This window comes from Arachis stenosperma, chromosome 9 (genome assembly GCF_014773155.1).
Source record: "Arachis stenosperma cultivar V10309 chromosome 9, arast.V10309.gnm1.PFL2, whole genome shotgun sequence".
Classification (NCBI taxonomy): domain Eukaryota; kingdom Viridiplantae; phylum Streptophyta; class Magnoliopsida; order Fabales; family Fabaceae; genus Arachis; species Arachis stenosperma.
The window spans coordinates 24,176,357-24,200,094 of record NC_080385.1 but is presented as its reverse complement, the minus strand read 5'-3'; the positions used below and the strand labels follow the sequence as shown (position 1 = coordinate 24,200,094).

At 36.5% G+C, this 23,738-nt stretch overlaps 1 protein-coding gene across 1 annotated transcript; it reads left to right on the top strand.

The window, feature by feature from the left end:
• Positions 1-13,468: 13,468 nt before the first annotated feature.
• On the top strand, positions 13,469-22,333 carry LOC130951979 (probable pectinesterase 53). The gene is made up of 5 exons (XM_057880739.1): positions 13,469-13,781; positions 15,903-16,092; positions 21,226-21,429; positions 21,524-21,759; positions 22,051-22,333. Exons 1-5 carry the CDS (start codon positions 13,513-13,515, stop codon positions 22,199-22,201), a joined length of 1,050 nt encoding a protein of 349 aa, XP_057736722.1. The 5' UTR covers positions 13,469-13,512; the 3' UTR covers positions 22,202-22,333.
• The last annotated feature ends 1,405 nt before the right edge of the window (positions 22,334-23,738 follow it).

Below are 23,738 nucleotides of genomic sequence, written 5' to 3'. Positions count from 1 at the left end.
TTTATTTCTTTCTTTTTCTTTCTTTTTCTCTTTCTTTCTTTTTTTCTTTTTTTCGTTTTTTTTTTCTCTTTTTTTTTTCGCTTCTTTTTTTTTGTATTCACTGCTTTTTCTTGCTTCAAGAATCATTTTTATGATTTTTCAGATCCTCAGTAACATGTCTCCTTTTTCATCATTCTTTCAAGAGCCAACAACTTTAACATTCATGAACCACAAATTCAAAAGACATATGCACTGTTTAAGCATACATTCAGAAAACAAAAGTATTGCCACTACATCAAAATAATTAATCTGTTATAAAATTCAAAATTCATGCAATTCTTCTCTTTTTCAATTAAGAACTTTTTTCATTTTAAGAAAGGTGATGGATTCATAGGACATTCATAACTTTAAGGCATAGACACTAAGACACTAATGATCATAAGACACAAACATAGATAAACATAAGCTTAGAAATTCGAAGAACAGAAAAATAAAGAACAAGGAGATTAAAGAACGGGTCCACCTTAGTGATGGCGGCTTGTTCTTCCTTTTGAAGGTCTTATGGAGTGCTTGAGCTCCTCAATATCTCTTCCTTGCCTTTGTTGCTCCTCTCTCATGATTCTTTGATCTTCTCTAATTTCATGGAGGAGGATGGAATATTCTTGGTGCTCCACCCTTAGTTGTCCCATGTTGGAACTCAATTCTCCTAGGGAGGTATTTAGTTGCTCCCAATAGTTTTGTGGAGGAAAGTGCATCCCTTGAGGCATTTCAGGGATTTCATGATGAGTGGGGTCTCTTGTTTGCTCCATCCTTTTCTTAGTGATGGGCTTGTCCTCATCAATGAGGATGTCTCCTTCTATGTCAACTCCTACTGAATAACATAGGTGACAAATGAGATGAGGAAAGGCTAACCTTGCCAAGGTAGAGGACTTGTCCGCCACCTTATAGAGTTCTTGGGCTATAACCTCATGAACTTCTACTTCTTCTCCAATCATGATGCTATGGATCATGATGGCCCGGTCTAGAGTAACTTCGGACCGGTTGCTAGTGGGAATGATTGAGCGTTGGATAAACTCCAACCATCCCCTAGCCACGGGCTTGAGGTCATGCCTTCTCAATTGAACCGGCTTCCCTCTTGAATCTCTCTTCCATTGGGCGCCCTCTTCACAAATGACTGTGAAGACTTGGTCCAACCTTTGATCAAAGTTGACCCTTCTTGTGTAAGGATGTTCATCTCCTTGCATCATGGGCAAGTTGAATGCCAACCTCACATTTTCCGGACTAAAATCTAAGTATTTCCCCCGAACCATTGTAAGCCAATTCTTTGGGTCCGGGTTCACACTTTGATCATGGTTCTTGGTGATCCATGCATTGGCATAGAACTCTTGAACCATTAAGATTCCGACTTGTTGAATGGGGTTTGTAAGAACTTCCCAACCTCTTCTTCGGATCTCATGTCGGATCTCCGGATATTCACTCTTTTTGAGTTTGAAAGGGACCTCGGGGATCACCTTCTTCAAGGCCACAACTTCATAGAAGTGGTCTTGATGCACCCTTGAGATGAATCTCTCCATCTCCCATGACTCAGAGGAGGAGGCTTTTGCCTTCCCTTTCCTCTTTCTAGAGGTTTCTCCGGCCTTGGATGCCATAAATGGTTATGGAAAAACAAAAAGCAATGCTTTTACCACACCAAACTTAAAAGGTTTGCTCGTCCTCGAGCAAAAGAAGAAAGAATAGAGTAGAAGAAGAAGAAAATGGAGGAGATGGAGGAGGCTTAGGCTTCGGCCAAAGGGGGAGAAGTAGTATTTAGGGTGTGTGAAAATGAAGGAGTGAAGATGGGTTTATATAGGGGTGAGGGGAGGGGTAGGGTTCGGCCATTATGGGTGGGTTTGGGAGGGAAAGTGGTTTGAATTTGAATGGTGAGGTAGGTGGGGTTTTATGAAGGATGGATGTGAGTGGTGAAGAGAAAGATGGGATTGGATAGGTGAAGGGTTTTTGGGGAAGAGGTATTGAGGTAATTGGTGAATGGGTGAAGAAGAAAGAGGGTGGTGGGGTTGGTGGGGATCCTGTGGGGTCCACAGATCCTGAGGTGTCAAGGAAAAGTCATCCCTGCACCGAATGGCATGCAAAAATGCGTTTTGAGCCAATTCTAGCGTTAAACGCTGGGCTGGTGCCTATTTCTGGTGTTTAACGCCAAGTGCTTGCCCTTTTCTGGCGTTTAACGCCAGTCTGGTGCTCCTTTCTGGCGTTAAACGCCCAGAATGGTGCCAGACTGGGCGTTAAACGCCCATCTGCTAGCCTAACTGGCGTTTAAACGCCAGTAGGTTCTTCCTCCAGGGTGTGCTGTTTTTCTTCCTGTTTTTCATTTTGTTTTTGCTTTTTCAATTGATTTTGTGACTTCTCATGATCATCAACCTACAGAAAACATAAAATAACAAAGGAAAATAGATAAAATATAACATTGGGTTGCCTCCCAACAAGCGCTTCTTTAATGTCAGTAGCTTGACAGAGGGCTCTCATGGAGCCTCACAGATACTCAGAGCAATGTTGGAACCTCCCAACACCAAACTTAGAGTTTGAATGTGGGGGTTCAACACCAAACTTAGAGTTTGGTTGTGGCCTCCCAACACCAAACTTAGAGTTTGACTGTGGGGGCTCTGTTTGACTCTGCTTTGAGAGAAGCTCTTCATGCTTCCTCTCCATGGTGACAGAGGGATATCCTTGAGCCTTAAACACAAAGGGTTCTTCATTCACTTGAATGATCAATTCACCTCTATCAACATCAATCACAGCCTTAGCTGTGGCTAGGAAGGGTCTGCCAAGGATGATGGATTCATCCATGCACTTCCCAGTCTCTAGGACTATGAAATCAGCAGGGATGTAATGGACTTCAACCTTTACCAGAACATCCTCTACAAGTCCATAAGCTTGTTTCTTTGAATTGTCTGCCATCTCTAGTGAGATTCTTGCAGCTTGTACCTCAAAGATCCCTAGCTTCTCCATTACAGAGAGAGGCATGAGGTTTACACTTGACCCTAAGTCACACAGAGCCTTCTTGAAGGTCATGGTGCCTATGGTACAAGGTATTAAAAACTTCCCAGGATCTTGTCTCTTTTGAGGTAATCTCTGCCTGGACAAGTCTTCCAGTTTTTTGGTGAGCAAAGGAGGTTTGTTCTCCCAAGTCTCATTTTCAAATAACTTGTCATTTAGCTTCATGATTGCTCCAAGGTATTGAGCAACTTGCTCTTCAGTGACATACTCATCCTCTTCAGAGGAAGAATACTCATCAGAGCTCATGAATGGCAGAAGTAAATCCAATGGAATCTCTATGGTCTCATTTTGAGCCTTAGATTCCCATGGTTCCTCATTGAGCAACTCATTGGAGGCCAGTGGATGTCCACTGAGGTCTTCCTTAGTGGCGTTCACTTCCTCTTCTTCCTCTCCAAATTCGGCCATATTGATGGCCTTGCACTCTCCTTTTGGATTTTCTTCTGTATTGCTTGGAAGAGTACTAGGAGGGAGTTCAGTAACTTTCTTGCTCAGCTGTCCCACTTGTGCCTCCAAGTTTCTAATGGAGGACTTTGTTTCATTCATGAAACTTTGAGTGGTTTTGATTAGATCAGAGACCATGGTTGCTAAGTCAGAGTGGTTCTGCTTAGAATTCTCTGTCTGTTGCTGAGAAGATGATGGAAAAGGCTTGCCATTGCTAAACCTGTTTCTTCCACCATTATTATTGTTGAAACCTTGTTGAGGTCTCTGTTGATCCTTCCATGAGAGATTTGGATGATTTCTCCATGAAGAATTATAGGTGTTTCCATAGGGTTCTCCTATGTAATTCACCTCTTCCATTGAAGGGTTCTCAGGATCATAAGCTTCTTCTTCAGATGAAGCATCCTTAGTACTGCCTGGCGCATTTTGCATTCCAGACAGACTTTAAGAAATCAAATTGACTTGCTGAGTCAATATTTTATTCTGAGCCAATATGGCATTCAGAGTATCAATCTCAAGAACTCCTTTCTTCTGATTTGTCCCATTGTTCACAGGATTCCTTTCAGAAGTGTACATGAATTGGTTATTTGCAACCATTTCAATTAGCTCTTGAGCTTCTGTAGGCGTCTTCTTCAGATGAAGAGATCCTCCAGTAGAGCTATCCAAAGACATCTTGGACAGTTCAGATAGACCATCATAGAAAATACCTATGATGCTCCATTTAGAAAGCATGTCAGAAGGACATTTTCTGATCAATTGTTTGTATCTTTCCCAAAGCTTCATAGAGGGATTCTCCTTCCTTCTGTCTGAAGGTTTGGACTTCCACTCTAAGCTTACTCAATTTTTGAGGTGGAAAGAACTTTGCCAAGAAGGCATTGACTAGCTTTTCCCAAGAGTTCAGGCTTTCTTTAGGTTGTGAGTCCAACCATATCCTAGCTCTGTCTCTTACAGCAAAAGGGAATAGCATAAGTCTGTAGACCTCAGGGTCAACCCCATTAGTCTTGACAGTGTCACAGATTTGCAAGAATTCAGCTAAGAACTGATGAGGATCTTCCAATGGAAGTCCATGGAACTTGCAATTCTGTTGCATTAGAGAAACTAATTGAGGCTTAAGCTCAAAGTTGTTTGCTCCAATGGCAGGGATAGAGATGCTTCTCCCATAGAAGTCGGGAGTATGTGCAGTAAAGTCACCCAGCATCTTCCTTGCATTGTTGGCATTGTTGTTATTTTCGGCTGCCATGGGTTCTTCTTCTTTGAAGATTTCTGTTAGGTCCTCTACAGAGAGTTGTGCCTTAGCTTCTCTTAGCTTTCGCTTCAAGGTCCTTTCAGGTTCAGGGTCAGCTTCAACAAGAATGCCTTTGTCTTTGTTCCTGCTCATATGAAAGAGAAGAGAACAAGAAAATATGGAATCCTCTATGTCACAGTATAGAGATTCCTTGAGGTGTCAGAGAAAAAGAAAATTAGAAGGAAGAGGTAGAAGAATTTGAACTTAGTCAGATAGAGTTCGAATTGTGCATTGAGGAGGAGTGGTACTCCATAAATAGAAGGATGCGAGAAGAGGGGAAGAAATTTCGAAAATTAAATTAAAAAGATTTTAAAAACATTTTGAAAAACTTTAATTGATTTTCGAAAACCAAGAGTGGGAAAGAAATCAAGTAATTTTTGAAAAAGATCTTGAAACTAGAATTTAAAAAGATATGATTGAAAACTATTTTGAAAAAGATGTGATTAAAAAGATTTGATTGAAAAGTTATGCTTTTAAAAAGATATGATTGAAATGATATGATTTGAAAACAATTTTAAAAAGATTTGATTTTAAAAATTAATGACTTGCCTAACAAGAAAAGATATGATTCAAACATTAAACCTTCCTCAACAGAAAAGGTAACATACTTGAAATGTTGAATCAAATCATTAATTGTTAGCAAGTATCTTTGAAAAAGGAAAGAAATTGATTTTGAAAAAGATTTGATTGAAAAAAAAAGATTTGATTTTAAAAAATTTTGAAAACTTGGAAAAAAATTGATTTGAAAACAAAATCCTCCCTCTTGTGCCATCCTGGCGTTAAACGCCCAGAATGGTACACATTCTGGCGTTTAACGCCCAATGCACCACCTTTTTGGGCGTTAAACGCCCAGCCAGGCACCCTGGCTGGCGTTTAAACGCCAGTCTGCCTTCTTCACTGGGCGTTTTGAACGCCCAGCTTTTTCTGTATAATTCCTCTGCTGCATGTACTGAATCTTCAATTCTCTGTATTATTGACTTGAAAATAGAACCAAGATCAAATAAACAATGCATGCAAGACACCAAATTTAAAATAAGACACTAGACTCAAACAAGAAACATAAAATATTTTTGGTTTTTTTTTTATTTTGTAATTTTTTTTTGGATTTTTCGAAAATTAAGTGGAAAAGAAAGTAAAGGTATCAAAATTCTTAATGAGAATTCCAGGAATCATGCAATGTTAGTCTAAAGCTTTTAGTCTAAAGGATTTAGACATGGATAGCCAAGCTTCAGCAGGACATTGCATTCAAGAGCTAAATTGATGATAATCAATCAGCTTTGGTGATGATAAGAACATCACCTTGAAACACTAGAATTTATTCTTAAGAACTCTGAAAAATACCTAATCTAAGCAACAAGATGAACCATCAGTTGTCCATACTCGAAACAATCCCCGGCAACGGCGCCAAAAACTTGGTGCACGAAATTGTGATCACTACTTTTCACAACTCAAATAATCCCTAGTAATGGCTCTAAAGACTTGGTGCTCAATACCATGGCATAAACACAACTTCGCACAACTAACCAGCAAGTGCACTGGGTCGTCCAAGTAATAAACCTTACGCGAGTAAGGGTCGATCCCACGGAGATTGTTGGTATGAAGCAAGCTATGGTCACCTTGTAAGTCTTAGTCAGGCAGACTCAGATGGGTATAGATGATGAATAAAACATAAAGATAAAGATAGTGATACTTATGCAATTCATTGGTGAGAACTTCAGATAAGCGAATGGAGATGCTTTGTCCCTTCCGTCTCTCTGCTTTCCTACTGTCTTCATCCAATCTTTCTTACTCCTTTCCATGGCAAGCTTATGCAAGGGTTTCACCGTTGTCAGTGGCTACCTCCCATCCTCTCAGTGGAAATGTTCAACGCACCCTGTCACGGCACGGCTATCCAGCTGTCGGTTCTCGATCATGTCGGAATAGAATCCAGTGATTCTTTTGCGTCTGTCACTAACGCCCCACAATCGCGAGTTTGAAGCACGTCACAGTCATTCAATCATTGAATCCTACTCAGAATACCACAGACAAGGTTAGACCTTCCGGATTCTCTTGAATGCCGCCATCAGTTCTAGCCTATACCACGAAGACTCTGATTTCACGGAATGGCTGGCTCGGTTGTCAGGCGAGCGCTCGGTTGTCAGGCGATCAACCATGCATCGTGTATCAGGAATCCAAGAGATATTCACCCAATCTAAGGTAGAACGGAGGTGGTTGTCAGTCACACGTTCATAGGTGAGAATGATGATGAGTGTCACGGATCATCACATTCATCAAGTTGAAGAACAAGTGATATCTTGGAACAAGAACAAGCGGAATTAAATAGAAGAACAATAGTAATTGCATTAATACTCGAGGTACAGCAGAGCTCCACACCTTAATCTATGGTGTGTAGAAACTCCACCGTTGAAAATACATAAGAACAAGGTCTAGACATGGCCGTGAGGCCAGCCTCCCAAAGAGGGTTCAATCATCAAAACATGATCAAAAGATGAAAATACACTAGTAAAAGGTCCTATTTATAGGGAACTAGTAGCTTAAGAATTACAAAGATGAGTAAATGACACAAAAATCCACTTCCGGGCCCACTTGGTGTGTGCTTGGGCTGAGCATTGAAGCATTTTCGTGTAGAGACTTTTCTTGGAGTTAAACGCCAGCTTTTGTGCCAGTTTGGGCGTTTAACTCCCATTTTGGTGCCAGTTCCGGCGTTTAACGCTGGGAATTCTGAAGGTGACTTTGAATGCCGGTTTGGGACATCAAATCTTGGGCAAAGTATGAACTATCATATATTGCTGGAAAGCCCAGGATGTCTACTTTCCAACGCCGTTGAGAGCGCGCCAATTGGGCTTCTGTAGCTCCAGAAAATCTACTTCGAGTGCAAGGAGGTCAGAATCCAACAGCATCTGCAGTCCTTTTCAGTCTCTGAATCAGATTTTTGCTCAGGTCCCTCAATTTCAGCCAGAAAATACCTGAAATCACAGAAAAACACACAAACTCATAGTAAAGTCCAGAAAAGAGAATTTTAACTAAAAACTAATAAAAATATACTAAAAACTAACTAAATCATACTAAAAACATACTAAAAACAATGCCAAAAAGCGTACAAATTAACCGCTCATCACCCCTGCGTATTCTGCAATGAAATCGGTGAGGCATTGGGCTTTAATCGCCGTCCAAGTTTCGTATCTTAAGTCGAACTCAGAAAGCTCTATTGCCCATTGAACCATTCTCCCTGCAACATCCGTCTTTTGGAGGATTTGCTTCATGGGTTGGTTCGTACGGACTCTTATTGTGTGAGCTTGAAAGTAAGGTTGTAGCCTTCGTGAGGCTATTACTAAGGAGTAGGCAAACTTCTCTAGTTTGTGGTACCTTAGCTCAGGACCTTGTAGAACTTTACTGATGAAATATACTGGATGTTGTCCGACCTCATCTTCTCTTATCAGGGCTGATGAGACAGCCTTGTCTGCTACAGATAAGTATAGGACGAGGTCTTTTCCAGATACGGGTCGGGTCAGAATAGGAGGTTGGCTTAAGAACTTTTTGAACTCCTGGAACGCCTCCTCGCATTCAGGGGTCCATTCAAACTGACATCCCTTTCTCAATAAGGAGAACAGTGGAAGGGATTTTAGTGCTGATCCTGCCAAAAATCTGGAGAGGGCTGCAAGTCGGCCATTCAGCTGCTGGACCTCTCTCAAACAAGTCGGGCTCTTCATCTCTAGGATGGCTCTACACTTATCGGGATTGGCTTCGATCCCTCTTTGTGTTAGCATAAATCCTAGAAATTTCCCTGCCTCCACCGCGAAGGCGCACTTTGCGGGATTTAGTCTCATCCCGTGCAGCCTTATGGTGTCAAAGACTTGTGAGAGGTCTGACAAGAGGTCGACTTCTTTCTTGGTCTTTACCAGCATGTCGTCGACGTATACTTCCATTAGGCTCCCAAGGTGAGAGGCAAACACCTTATTCAGCAACCTTTGATATATGGCTCCTGCATTTTTCAATCAGAATGGCATGACCACGTAGCAGAAATTGGCTCTGGGTGTGATGAATGATGTCTTCTCCTGGTCTGGCTCATACATTGGGATTTGATTATATCCCGAGTAGGCGTCCATGAATGATAAGTATTGATACCCCGAGCTGAAGTCCACTAGGGTATCAATACTTGGCAGTGGATAAGGGTCCTTGGGACATGCCTTATTTAAGTCGGTATAGTCGACACACATTCTCCATTTGCCATTTTGTTTTTTGACTAACACTACATTGGCTAGCCATGTTGGGTACTTGACTTCTCTGATGAAGCCAGCTTCCAGGAGCGCCTGCACTTGTTCTTCTACTATTAGGGCTCGTTCTGGGCCGAGCTTGCGTCTTCTCTGTTGTACAGGTCGGGATCCCAAATAAACTGAGAGCTTGTGGGACATGAGCTCGGGGTCTATCCCAGGCATGTCGGAGGCCTTCCAGGCGAAGAGATCGAAGTTATCTCTTAGGAGCTTGGTCAACCCTTGTTTTAGGGTTTCCCCTAGGTTGGCTCCTATATGAGTATTTTTCCCTTCCTCTTTGCTGACCTGTATCTCCTCGGTTTTTCCTCCCGGTTGTGGTCGCAGCTCTTCTCTGGCCCTTGCACTGCCGAGCTCTATTGTGTGAACTTCTCTGCCCTTTCCTCTCATATTTAGGCTTTCATTGTAGCATTTCCTTGCCAACTTTTGGTCTCCCCTTACCGTTGCTATCCCCGCTGAAGTCGGGAATTTCATGCAAAGGTGGGGAGTGGATACCACTGCTCCGAGTCGATTAAGGGTAGCTCTGCCGATTAAAGCGTTATATGCTGACCCCACATCAATGACTATGAAGTCTATACTCAGAGTCTTTGATTTTTCCCCTTTTCCAAAGGTGGTGTGAAGGGAAAAAAATCCCAGTGGTTTTATTGGCGTGTCACCTAATCCATACAAGGTGTCGGGGTAGGCTCTTAGTTCTTTCTCATCCAACCCTAGTTTGTCAAAAGCGGGCTTAAAAAGGATGTCCGCTGAGCTTTCTTGGTCTACTAGGGTTCTGTGGAGATGGGCATTTGCCAGGATCATAGTTATTACTACTGGATCATCGTGTCCAAGGATTATTCCTTGCCCATCTTCTTTTGTGAATGAAATGGTAGGGAGGTTGGATGACTCCTCTCCGACCTGTAGACTCTTTTGAGATGTCTTTTGCGAGAGGATTTGGTGAGTCCCCCTCTCGCGAACCCTCCTGAGATCATATGGATATGTCTCTCCGGAGTCTGCGGCGGTGGGTCTCTTCTATCCATATCGTCTCGCTTTCTCTTTCCATGACCGTCCGACCTTTCTATGAGATATCTATCAAGCCGACCTTCTCTAGCCAGCTTTTCTATCACATTTTTAAGGTCGTAACAGTCGTTTGTGGAGTGACCATATATTTTATGGTACTCACAGTAGTCGTTGCGGCTCCCCCCTTTTTTATTTTTAATGGGTCTAGGGGGTGGCAGTCTTTCAGTGTTACAAATCTCTCTGTATACATCCACTATAGAAACTTTCAGAGGAGTATAAGAGTGGTATTTTCTTGGTCTCTCGAGACCGAGTTCCTCCTTTTTCTTGGTTTCCCTTTCCCTCTCTTTTGTTGAGGGAGGGAGTCCAGGTTGCCAACTCAGGTCTCTCAGTTTAGCGTTTTCCTCCATATTGATGTACTTTTCAGCTCTTTCCTGTACATCACTTAGAGAAACGGGGTGTCTTTTAGATATGGACTGTGAGAAGGGACCTTCTCTGAGTCCATTGACTAACCCCATTATGACTGCCTCTGTGGGCAGGTCTTGAATCTCTAAACATACTTTGTTGAACCTTTCCATATAGGCTCGTAAGGGTTCTCCGACCTCCTATTTTATTCCCAGGAGGCTCGGTGCATGTTTCATTTTGTCTTTCTGGATAGAAAACCTCATCAAAAACTTCCTTGAGAGGTCTTTAAAACTGGTAACCAACCTCGGGGGGAGGCTGTCGAACCACTTCATCGCTGCTTTCGATAGAGTGGTCAGGAAAGCTTTGCATCGCATAGCGTCGGAAGCATCAGCTAGGTACATCCGACTTTTGAAATTGCTCAGGTGATGCTTTGGATCCGTGGTTCCGTCATAGAGGTCCATATCGGGGCTTTTGAAGTTCCTCGGAACTTTTGCCCTCATTATGTCCTCGCTGAAAGGATCCTCCCCTCCTAAGGGCAGCTCTTCTCGTTCGTCACGGGAGTTGCAACCTTTGAGGGAGGATTCCAACTTTAAGAGTTTTCTTTCTAACTCTTTTCGTCGTTCCATCTCCTCTTTTAGGTTCTTTTCAGTTTCCTTTTGTCGCTCCCGTTCTTGTTCTAACTGTTCCAGGCGACTGTGGACTAATCCCATGAGTTCAGTTACATGGGATGGTCCCTCTTTCTCTGATTCGGGCCCTTCTGAAGAGTTTACCTTCGGGTTTTTTACTCCGAAGGTACCTTCCCTGTGTTGATCATTAGTTCCCTGGTGGAGGGTGAAGTCTGCATCATTATTGCCTGTGTCCAGATTCTCTTGTTCAGAATCTGTCTCCACATGACCCTCTTCGGGGAATCTGTCCGCCATTAGTGGTTGATCTCTCGGGTCCCCGGCAACGGCGCCAATGTTACGGTGGGTAACCGGAGATTGATGGGCTGGATGGCGTTGGTTGGCCCAAGTGTATGAAGGAGGAGGATTCCGAATGGGTCTGCAACTCGGGGGGCCTCCGTCCGACTTGTTCGCGTGAGGAGATGGGGGTGGTACCTGCAAAGACACTCCAATGCCTAAGTTAGCTAGAGTGTGAGCAGGTCTAGAGAGTATTGGACTTAGAGATACCTGAGGGATGTCAGTGTATTTATAGTGGTGAACCAATAACCACCATTGGAGTAGTGCCATATTTTTAGGGTGGTAACCGTCCCATTATCTTAGGGAGGTTGGGATATGGCTCGTGGAAGTGGTTAGAGAGATTCTAGGGGCAGTTACTCATTTGAATGAGTGCTTATTCGCCAGCTAACCCTCGTGTCTGACTTCTTTAGGACAAGCCGTATTGAGTACCGACTTCGTAGGATGAAAATCGGTACTGGTGAGGCTCAACCCTTTAGATTAGGTCTTTTGCTTGATCCTGAACTTTTATTATTGGGCCAGTGTATGAACACTAGTATTTAGTAATTTGGAGAAGAACTAATGAAAGCTCATTAGATATTCAAATTATTAATCCAATACGCGTAATTGTAATCTTAATTTGTTGTTCATCGACTCTCTCTCTCTCCTTTTTCTCTTATTATTATTAGTTTGGTTGCATTGCCACCCTTATTTAATGGATCAAATAATGAAATTCTTATTTAATTTTGTGATCATGCTTGATAAGCCTGATGCAATAAAAAAATAATATTCTATACATTTTTTTAATATCTTTTGTATATTTTATATTTTTGTATTAAAAATAACTCATAAGTGAAAAAATAAAATATTTATTTGTTATATCATAAATATATATATACACAAAATGTGTATAAATAAGATTATTTATTATTGTTATTATTATTATTTCTTCTATATGTTGTATAATATAACAAAGCCAAGCTATGCAACCACCACCACTACGCCTATTTAGACTTTTGAAAATGGAATACAGCTATGAGGTTCAGAAATTTATTCATCCTGCGCCAATATTCATCAAGCCATTGATGAATGATCATGATGATAGTTCTTTAATTTGGCGTTGGGGTCCCAGATTCCCACCCTCCATCTTTTTTTCTGATTCTTTTTTGTGCTCTCGATATGAAGATAGATGCTAAATATACACTAAAATAGAAATTATTATCACTATGAAAATATAGAAATTATTATTAACCACATATTTATTGAAATAATATAAATTGGCTTCATAATTTTATGCATTTTCTAAAACTAACTATAAAAAAGAATTATAATTTTACGTATCTCTGGGTTATATATTTTGTTTAAGACATAGAACAAACATATCACTACTACTTTAATTGATTGCTGTCCACTACACATACAGCAGGTCCATCCTATTCAAATTTCAAAGAGGAGATTAAAATTGAAAAGAAAGAATAGGAGTTTGTTTCGACTCCTTTTTTATTTAAATATGTATAAGAAAATAATTAATTCTCATAATGCACATAGATGAAAAATTGGAATAAAATGTGCATAGTCATTTGAAGGACAGCACATACAAAATAAAATTACACTTCAATGGTGTATATGAAATGAAACTCCCAACTCACTTGCATCACTCATGAAATAGAATTATCATTACAGCCAGGACAGATACAAAAGTTCCATTTTGTAGGTAATACAAGTAAATTGAGAGTTTCATTTCGTGTGTACCATTCTTGAAATGAAATATAATTTCATTTGATGTGTATCACCTCTAAAATGGTAATGCGCATTTTATTTCAATTTTTTATTTATGCGCATTTTGAGAAATAATAATTTTTTTATACATATTTAAATAAAAAAAAGCCCAACTCCTTGGTCATATGTCAGAACATTACAATATGCTCTTCATTCCGTTATGTCAATTAAGGAGGGTTAGTTTGGTCAATTACTAAGAAATTCCCATTATGTCATATGTGCCTACTGCCCAGTGGTAATGTCTATAACTCTATATAACAATATTCTCTTGGTTTCAAATTCATCAAGCAGCATTTACATGCATTTTAAATATTAATGTGTTCAGAGTGGTATTGATGAAGTTATAGCAACATATATAGTATCTAGAATTATTTATGTGATGGCTGTCAAAACCCGTTTCCAAGTGATTATGATGATGATCACTGTGTTCTTTCTTTCATCTTTATGCATCACTTTGGGAACCAAATTAAAATTTGTTGGAGGTAGTGGTCCAGATTTAAGGCTTAGAGATGCTGAGAGTAACAAAGTTAGAATAACGGTAAGTCAAAACGGTGGTGGTGACTTCAAGACCGTTACAGAAGCTGTTAATAGCATCCCTCAATGGAATAATAGGAGATTCATTCTGTACATTGCACCAGGTATTTATAGGTATGTATAATGTATTATTATACCATTTTATATGATGTTTAATGATCTTAATTAGTAATATATGTTCTTGCGTCAACTTCCCTGCCTTCATTTGATTCTTTTCTTTTCTATGGGCATTAGCTTAGCTTTTCACCAAAAAAAATGTTTCATAGTAACAAAGTTAAAGAACTATTTTAATGAAAAAAAAAAATTAATTTTGAATCTTTTTTTTCTTACACATATTAAAGAAGAAGGCTAATTATTCTTCCATATTAATTGATTATCACAACATAATTAAAGAAGAGAAAATATAATAAAATAAAATATAGAATGAATAAATAGTTGGAATCGTATGTGGAATTAAAACTTCATATTTATAGACAATGATAAAATATCTCTTCAATTACATACCATGTCTCAAAGTGCACTTCCTCTAATGAAAAGGGTTTAGAGGCTCTGGCTAAGAAAATTAAAGTGAAGAGAAAATTCAAACCTTTTTGCCTATATAAATATGATATTCTAAATTTCAAATTTCTTATTTATCAAAATTTAATTCTTGATTCCTTAATTAACTAATAAGGAGTAAGGAGGATTATATAGTAAAACCCTAATAACTATATACCCTCCAAATTATCTTTCTAATAATGAATTCTTCTTTAAAAAAGAAAACAAAATGCGTTTAGAGCAGGTCTGTAAACAACATAAAATACTTTTTTTATTATATATCCCAATTTAATTTTTTTAAATGATCTCTTGTTTGTCTTTTCAAAAATAGAATATATATTTTTTTTATTTATCAAATTGACCCGAATATTAAATACTATACAATGTAAAATTGTTTCAAAATTTATTAAATGGTTTTGTCATATAATAAGAAAATATTTTATAAAATTTCAGTAAAGTGACCTTTTTATTTAAAGCATCAAAATATAAATTAATTACTGAATAATAGATTATATTTGATAAATAATTATAATTAGTATTGAGACCCAATTTGGATAAACAGTTTAAGTTTAATTAAACTCTTATTGAAAAAAAAAGTTTAATAATAAATATTTATATTAAAAGTAGCTTCAGTTATTTTGTATTTAGTTTTTTAGTTTTTAAAGTGTTTATTTTAAAAGAAGAGTGATAAAAAAAATTTATTATAAGAGAAGTCATTTTTTTAACTTTTCCATAAATACTTAAATAGCTTTTTAAAAAGTTACAATTTAATTTTGAAAATTGCATCAAACATTAATGTTATAAATTTTTATAAATTAAAAGTTAAAAAGAAATTACTTATAGTCCTATCCAAACAGATCCTAAATAAATATAATTTGACAGTTCTTCTAAGCACACCATTAATATTTAAAAATATATAAATTATTTTAATTTTTATCTCTAAATTAATATTAGAGATATAACTATTTATGTATATCCTTTTATTAGTTTAAATTTTTAGAATAAGTAGTATCATGATATTGTATCAAAATTTCAATTACCTAAAAATATAAAGTTTGGTATCATTGTTATTTATAAAACCAATTCAACCTAAAATAAATAAAAAGGTGAAAACAATCAAAATTTATGAAAAAAAATTTCCCTAGACAAAGGGTGTATTAGATATATACTTAATTAAACTTTTAGAATAAGTGGTATTGTAACAATTATTGAAGTATATTTTAAAAAAAAATACCATCATAATTGATGTTTCTTTTCTTTATATTATTAGAGAGTACTAAAAGCAAAAATTTTAATTTGTTTGACTATTAAAAGTAACTTTTTTGAGCTTTTGAGTTCTATTTTTGACTTATGAAAAGTAGTAGTATTAATGTCGGTGCAATTTTTAAAATCAAATTGCAGCTTTCTAAGAAGCTATTTAGGAGCTTATAGAAAAGTTAAAAAAAAATAACTTCTTTCATAATACTATTACTTTTTATCACATTTCTTTTAAAATAAGCACTTTTAGAACTAAAATCTCAAATACAAAATAATTTATTTATAAGTTATTTTTAATATAATTATTTATTATTTAAACTATTTTTAAAAAAAAGAGATTAATTAAGTTATTTTCTCAATCTGGAACTTAGTAGCATTAAAGTTGGTAAAGTTGGAGACTACTAATAACTTGTGTTATGATTAATTATTCAATGGTGTTAGGGAGAAGATAATGATCCCAAGAACGCTTCCTTTTGTTACATTCTTAGGGGATGCTAGTGATCCACCAACAATTACAGGGAATGATACAGCTTCTATCGTTGGAAGAAATGGAAAACCAATTGGCACTTTCCAGAGTGCGACAGTTGCCGTCGACGCTAACTATTTTCTTGCCATCAACATCAAATTTGAGGTACACTCAAAAACCCTTTTCTGTAGGATTACAACTTAACTCTTAAAATGAAAGCAAACAAATCAAATAGTTTTGGAGAAAAATATACATTTTGTTACTTAAGTATTTAAAAATATTTTTAATATTCAATTTGTTTTAAATTTATTCATAATATTTTAAATATATTTCAATTATACCTAGTCAAAGAAGATGCTAACTGTAATGGATTTGGATCCTCTAAAGTTTGAATTTCACTTTAGAGAGTAAAGTGTGATCTTTTACCCTTGAATAATTTCTCTTTCATATTTATTATTGGTCCCACCTATGAAATCAATTGTGAGATATCACACTTTACTCTCTAAAGTGAAATTCAAACTTTAGAGGATCCAAATCCAACTGTAATACCCTACTACCCAAAACTTTACGTTTAAGCTGTAAAACAGAGGTTGTGGTATTACAAGCTCTATTATGAAAAAGAGTAATATACGAAGAACCTTGAAAAACGGTTAAAATAAAATCGCAAAATAAAAAGCGCAACGCTCAAGAAACGAAATTACTTGTGTGCTAAGAAACCTAGAGATCATAGGTGTAACTAAGTAGAAAGTGGGAATGGAGGGTCAAAAGTACAGAATAACAAGTTCCTAACTCAGCTTGCAAAACTAAGGCTGGCCGAAGAATATTTACATATATATACATATTCCGAAAACCCAAGATACATAGCTGAAACCCTAACTCTCTTTAAACCTCCAAGAGGAACAAAAGTCCAGATGCCTAGCAAGGAGTCTCTCGACCTGCATCTGAAAACAACAACACAGTATGGGGTGAGAACCAGAGGTTCTCAGTATGGTAAAGGTGCCACGCATATAATATATAAGGTCCTGAGAATGCCAGAGGCAATCCTATAGAATGCCGACACTCAAATTATAAAACTTAATTTATTAAACAGAAACCATAAAAAGGGTAGATGTCTAGGGAATTCTAAACTTAACTTAAATTTAACCTTAACACTAAACTTTTTCACCTTTCCTCCGTTCCTCCATTTCCAATGATATTTCATAGATAGTCAAGCAGATAAAAACAAGCACAAGTAGAGTAAAAGTTTTGCAGTTAACAATTATACATTTAGCATAGCAAGTACATTTAGGCATACCCAGTTAATGCACAAACAAGTAATTCAAGCAATATGCACATGATGCATGCCTTCTCTATGGCTGATGAGGCTCATCTGTCAGTTATCAAGCCAACCCGACAAGTCCGGTTTTCTAAACCATGGACTGTCCCCCGACGTGCATCCCAAGAGTCTATGCATAACTTTTTCTCAAATATATATAAAATTGCTCAATGGGGGTCAACCTTCCCAGGAATTTAGAGTGTCCGGTCACATCTTACGTCGTAGGGTCAATAGAGTATCCAGTGTCGACCTGGAACACGTGTTGACAAGCCACAGTACTTTACCCAGAAAAACGCGTATTTCAGATCAATTGAGTATATAATGCCAAAATAATATTCATAACCATTGTAATCTTTGCAAAATCATATCATACATGCCATAATATCATATATACTCCAATTATACTCATTTCTATATTTACTTCACCACTTTTTCTATTTTACTTCATCCCCAAGTTATCTCAATTTCCTAGCTTCAACTAACTACTAGGTTTAGTATTACATTTTACAACTAAAAGGATAAAAATAGAGATTTAGAAGTCTGAAATCTGATTTAAAAATACAAAATCCAGTTTTGCAAAAAATAGGGGCCACGCATAGGCGTGGACGTGTAAAAAAACTTGCTCGCGTACGCGTGGATCCCAACCCGAAAGGGTTGGTAGCGTCGCGAGTGACTGGACGCGTACGCGTCGGCGTAAAAAAGTCCTTACTCGTGCACGCAAGCTCCCTGCTTGCGTATGCGTGAATCCCAACCCGAAAGGGTTGGTTGCGTCGCGAGCAGCTGGACGTGTACGCATATGCCGGGTCAGGCGTACGCGTGAGCGTATATTTTTCCAAAAATTTGCATAAGTCAAAAAAGCTGCAGAATTTAACCCTTTTAATCCCAACTTCCGACGCGCATAACTTTTTTGTTTTAAATCATTTTTCCTCCGTTCTTCGAACGGCATAAACTTCACGAACCCAATTTTTCTACGAAATAAGTTTGAAATCATTTGAAGGTCCGGAAGCTAATTTATGAGTTGCCGAAGTTCGACCAAAAACCAAATTTCACAAAAAACCTCAAAACCTTATTTTCTTTTTAAAACTATTTCCAACCTAACTCATCATACCTATAATCATCAATATAACAAACTTTTGACAATATCACAATAATCTCTACAATTCTACCATTTCTCAATTCAATAACATCTCACTTCAATCTAAACTTCACAAGTTTATCAACAAACATCAACATACCAACCTATATATACATATTGCCATGGTCACAAGTTCTTCAAACATCCTCACATCATCATTCATCATTCCAATACCAACAAAACCAAGTGAACACCACACATGTTCAAATCATATCATTATTACTAAACATCCAATACACATAATCATTCTAGCTTATCATATGGTTCTCTAGCCTAAGTTTTCACACGACATTACATATTATATACATGAAACCTAAATCATACCTTGGCCAATTTCAACGTATTAACCAAGGCAATCCACAAGGCAAAAGGGACAATGCTTCAATCACCAAAATTCAACTCTAACACCCACCAAACTCTCAAATCAAGCTTCCAATGATTCCAAGGTCTCCATATCATGCATTCATACACCTAACACATATATATATATATATACATACATATACCCAACAATTCAATATCCAACGTAATATAAACAAGAAGTAGCTAGGGTTTAGGACTCTTACCGTGTCCACGGACTAGATGAACTAAATCCGTCAAGCTCCACAAGTTAAATTGAACCTAGAGTACCAAATTAAACAAAATCTCAACATGAATTTTCTTTAATTTCGAAAATTGAGGGATAGAGAGGCTGGGTGAAATTGAAGCTTACCTATGAAATTGATCTGATAGAATTGTAGAGCTCGACGCGATGGACGCGTGGCTGCAAACGGTGCGACGATCGGAGCTCAGATGAAGAAGTTATAGTGGATAGAAATTGGAGCAAGGGTTTGGAACCTTTTTCTTCCCCTCCTTGTGTTTCAGTGTGCTTCTTGCTGAATTGAGGAGGAAGATGAGTTTTAGCTCATTTAAATGATGGGTCCGGTTGGGTTTACGGGCTCGGTTTGAATCCAGTTCAATCAGTTCGACTCGTTTGGCCAAATTTTGGACCAAATTTTTTAAAATTAGTGTCAAAATTTTTGTTTTAAAGAGCTCTATCCTATTTTAATATAAGATTTTTATTTCTAATTTTTCTTATTAAAATTTAATTTATTGGCTAATTATTTACTGATTTTAGCGGGGTTTACACTGACGCGGCAATAATGTTTTAAAAGATGAATTATATATAGATTTAGTTACTCTTTTAATCTTTTCTAGTGTAAAAAATGTTAGAATTAACTAAATGAAAAATTCTCCATATACAAGCATTTTTTTATACAAGTCTTTACAAGTTATTATATTAACGCGCTTGAACGTTACTGCACGTTCTTCTTGCTCTTCCTCTTCTTCTTTTTTTCTTTCGTTTCTTACTTTCTCTTTCTCCTTCTTCAACCGTTACTGCACAATTTCACTGCATCGTCTTCTTCTTCTTGCTGCACATTCTTCTTCCTCTTCCTCCTCTTCTTCTTCTTCTTTTCTTTCGTTTTTTGCCTTCTCTTTCTCCTTCTTCATTTACGTGCTTTTCTCTTTGTTTTCTTTTTTCGTTATTCTTGATTTCCATTATTTTTTGATATCAAGCTCTGAAATCATTTTTGAAGAAGAAGAAGCAGCAGAATATGAGGAGGAGAAAGAGAAAGAGTTCTGAATTATGCATAAAGTGTCCTTTGGGTGTATTTTCTATAATCGTTTGGGTGTATTTTCTGTAATCGTTTGGGTGTATTTCTGAAGTTTCATTATTTTCAAAATGATTTCAAAGCTTGATTTCAGAAACCATGAAAATCGAAAAAAAAGAAGTAAGAATACCAGTAATAAACGAGTAAAACAACTAATGAAAAGGCAAAGAGAATAACGAAGAAATATCGTTTGGGTGTATTTTCTATAATCGTTTGGGTGTATTTCTGAAGTTCTATTATTTTCAAAACGATTTCAAAGTTTGATTTCAGAAACCATGAAAATCGAAAAAAAAGAAGCAAGAATACCAGTAATAAATGCAAGTAAAACAACTAATGAAAAGGCAAAGAGAATAACGAAGAAATATCGTTTGGGTGTATTTTCTATAATCGTTTGGGTGTATTTCTGAAGTTTCATTATCTTCAAAACGATTTCAAAGCTTGATTTCAGAAACCATGAAAATCGAAAAAAAAACGAAGCAAGAATACCAGTAATAAACGCAAATAAAACAACTAATGAAAAGGCAAAGAGAATAACGAAGAAATACATGGAGGAGGAGGAAGAAGAAGAAGAAGGAGAAGAAGAGGAAGAGGAAGAGGAAGAGGAAGATGAGTTGTTCATAATCCACGGTGAGTGAAGAAGAAGAAGAAGAAGAAGAAGAGGAAGAGGAAGAGGAAAAGGAAGATGAAGATGAGTTGTTCATAATTCACGATGAGTGAAGAAGAGGAAGAGGAAGAGGAAGAGGAAGAGGAAGAGGAGTCGTTCATAATTCACGGTGAGTGTAGCGCTTTGGAAATTAAATAACGCATTAAAAGACTCTAATGTGTAGCAACTTGTAAAACTTGTAAGTCAAAAAGACTTGTATGTGTAGCAAGCCCCTAACTAAATATTTCTCTGATCTCTGCAAATCGAAGGTATTCACAATTAAGAACTTAATTTAATCTTTGATCACGTGCTTTTTGAAAAAAATATTCTAATAATTTTAAGATTTTTTACATAAAAAGAACTTAATTACAAAATTAAAGACAATGTAAGAACTTAATTAAAAAAATATAAAAATCTAATAGTAAATTTAGTAAAACTACAGGACCAATAAAGTAATTAAATCATATATATATATATATATATATATATATATATATATATATATATGCTATCACGTTTGTGAAATGAAAATGTTGTAAGATTGTTAAAACAGAACACAGCTGCACACTGGATTGGAAGGAGAGGGGAACAAGGAGTGGCGCTTCGAATTTCAGGGACCAAAGCTGCATTTTACAATTGCACATTCTATGGCGCTCAGGACACACTATATGATCACAAAGGCCTTCATTACTTCAACAATTGCCTCATTCAAGGTTCTGTTGATTTCATCTTCGGCTCTGGCAGGTCCCTTTACGAGGTCTGCACTCTTTTTATTACTTTCTACAAACTCAATTTAATTACATATGCTTCATCCCTTTCCTAATACATTCTTATATTTGAATTACATAAAGAACTGCTATCTAAATTCCACAACAAGGAAGGTGGCTTCCATCACAGCTCAAAAGCGAACAAATTCATCAATGGAGAGTGGATTTTCGTTCAAAAACTGCACAGTCACAGGGAGTGGCCAAGTTTTTCTTGGACGAGCATGGGGCGATTATTCAACGGTTGTTTTCTCTTACACCTTCATGGACAAAGTTGTCCTTTCACAAGGATGGAGTGACTGGGGTGATCAAAAGCGCGACTTGTCCGTGCAAATTACCTTATTTGGAATCTTTTCTTTTTTTAATATAAATTTAATTTTAATACATCGTAGTCTAATTATATTTATTTTTTTATAATTATTCGTTTTATCAATATAAAAATTAGTTATTTTTACTGATATAACATTACATTATTAAATATATATGTAAAAGTAAAATAAAACAGTGCATCAAAAATAAATTATTTTAATATATATTCGTTTATGCAAATAGTGACATTTAAATCAACGATGTAGAGTTTGGTTTTAATTGGTCTTGGCTTACGTGTGTTTCAGGAGAGTATATTATGGAGAATACAAGTGTAGTGGCCCTGGGGCTAATTTGACTGGAAGAGTTCCATGGGCAAGGATGCTTACAGATGAAGAGGCCAAGCCCTTCACTGGAATTCAATTTATTGAAGGAGATTCTTGGCTCATCAGCCCCTGACCTTATAAATACAATCTTCAACTCTTTCACTCATTGGGGTCAACCCGTTTAATTTTTTTACTATTATCAAGCAAAATTATGAGAATGGAAGAATGTTGAGACTTTTAAATTAAGTTATAAATGAAAATTAAACATGAGTAGAGAATCCAATCCCGTTTGGATTTTTATGTGTTTTGCAATGGTTCTTGTTTTATAAATATCTACATAATTGACCTTTCACAGTTCCAGTCTATGCATATTCATAGTGTGGAGCCTTCAATATGTTAGTATTACAAGACATGAATTTGCCTCTTGTGTTAACAAAGTATGCCAGTTTATACATGCTTCAAGCACACTCCAAGTGAATTTTGAGGTATTCCAAGGACTTTTGTACACTTGCCCTTCATCTAGAAAAATCTGTATCTCTTTGACATTTCAGATTACACATTTAAACTAGTACATACGATATAAGAATAATTCGATGCACAAGCATCTCGTATTAACTATTAACATAGGAGTCAGAAAATGTTATGTCCAAAAAGCATAATATACACAGTCTAACATGATATTACATTAGTAGTTATTTCTATGATTTGAACTCATGACTTTAAAAGTCATATGTAGATAATTAAATTGTTACTCTAAGATTCTCCTTCACTAGACATCTAATATACAAAACAAAAAATCAAACTTTAACTTTTGCATTTACAATTATATTGCTCTATTAGTAGTTAAACTCATTTGAATTTAGAGTCTTTATTGAATCTAAGAACAGCGAAAGAATTGGAATATATATATAAAAGAGGTGGGTGTAGTTGTTGGTTTAGGTAACACTATAATGCAGGAAATTTTATTCACTTATAAAATCTGCACGCGATACCGAATCATTGATGAATCCAAGCTTGCGCTTAGCGTTGAGGGCCTTTGAAGGAGGAAGAAAGCGGAAGATGGAGAAAAATGATAGCGTCTGATACCATACTGAATCTAAGAACAGTGAAAGAATTGGAATAAATTCTCAATTACATTATTGTATTGTATATGTGATATATATATATATATATATATATATATATATATATATATATATAAGATATATATATATATATATATATATATATATATATATAAGAGGTGGGTGTAGTTGTTGGTCTAGACAATACTACAATAGAGAAAATTTTATTCACTTGTAAACTATGACTAACTAATAAATAACAACCTAACACTAACCATCTTCTCAATCAACATAAATTGCATATCCAGGATATATTTCTTTCCAACTTTCCGTATCACGAATTTGAAATTGTGAGAGAAAATATTTGTTAGTAATTTTGCTGAATTAGTGTATTTTGTGTCTATCCTGACAGGAAGGACACAGAAACACTAATAAAGGACACAACTTATTTTTCATTCTTTTTTCATTATTTTTGTTAATTTTTTATAATTATATTTTTTTATTATTATATTTTTCATCTCAAATTTTTTGAATGAAAAAATGAGAATAAATTAGATTTTCATAATTTGTTCTAGTTTATCACCAAACAGAATACAAGAACACAAA

Bases quoted from the DNA above. Each gene is read 5' to 3' on its own strand.
- LOC130951979 (XM_057880739.1), top strand. From the start codon at position 13,513: ATGGCTGTCAAAACCCGTTTCCAAGTGATTATGATGATGATCACTGTG. The intron at 13,782-15,902 runs GTATGTATAATG...CAATGGTGTTAG, and splicing joins ATTGCACCAGGTATTTATAG to GGAGAAGATAATGATCCCAA. The intron at 16,093-21,225 runs GTACACTCAAAA...TTGTTAAAACAG, and splicing joins CCATCAACATCAAATTTGAG to AACACAGCTGCACACTGGAT.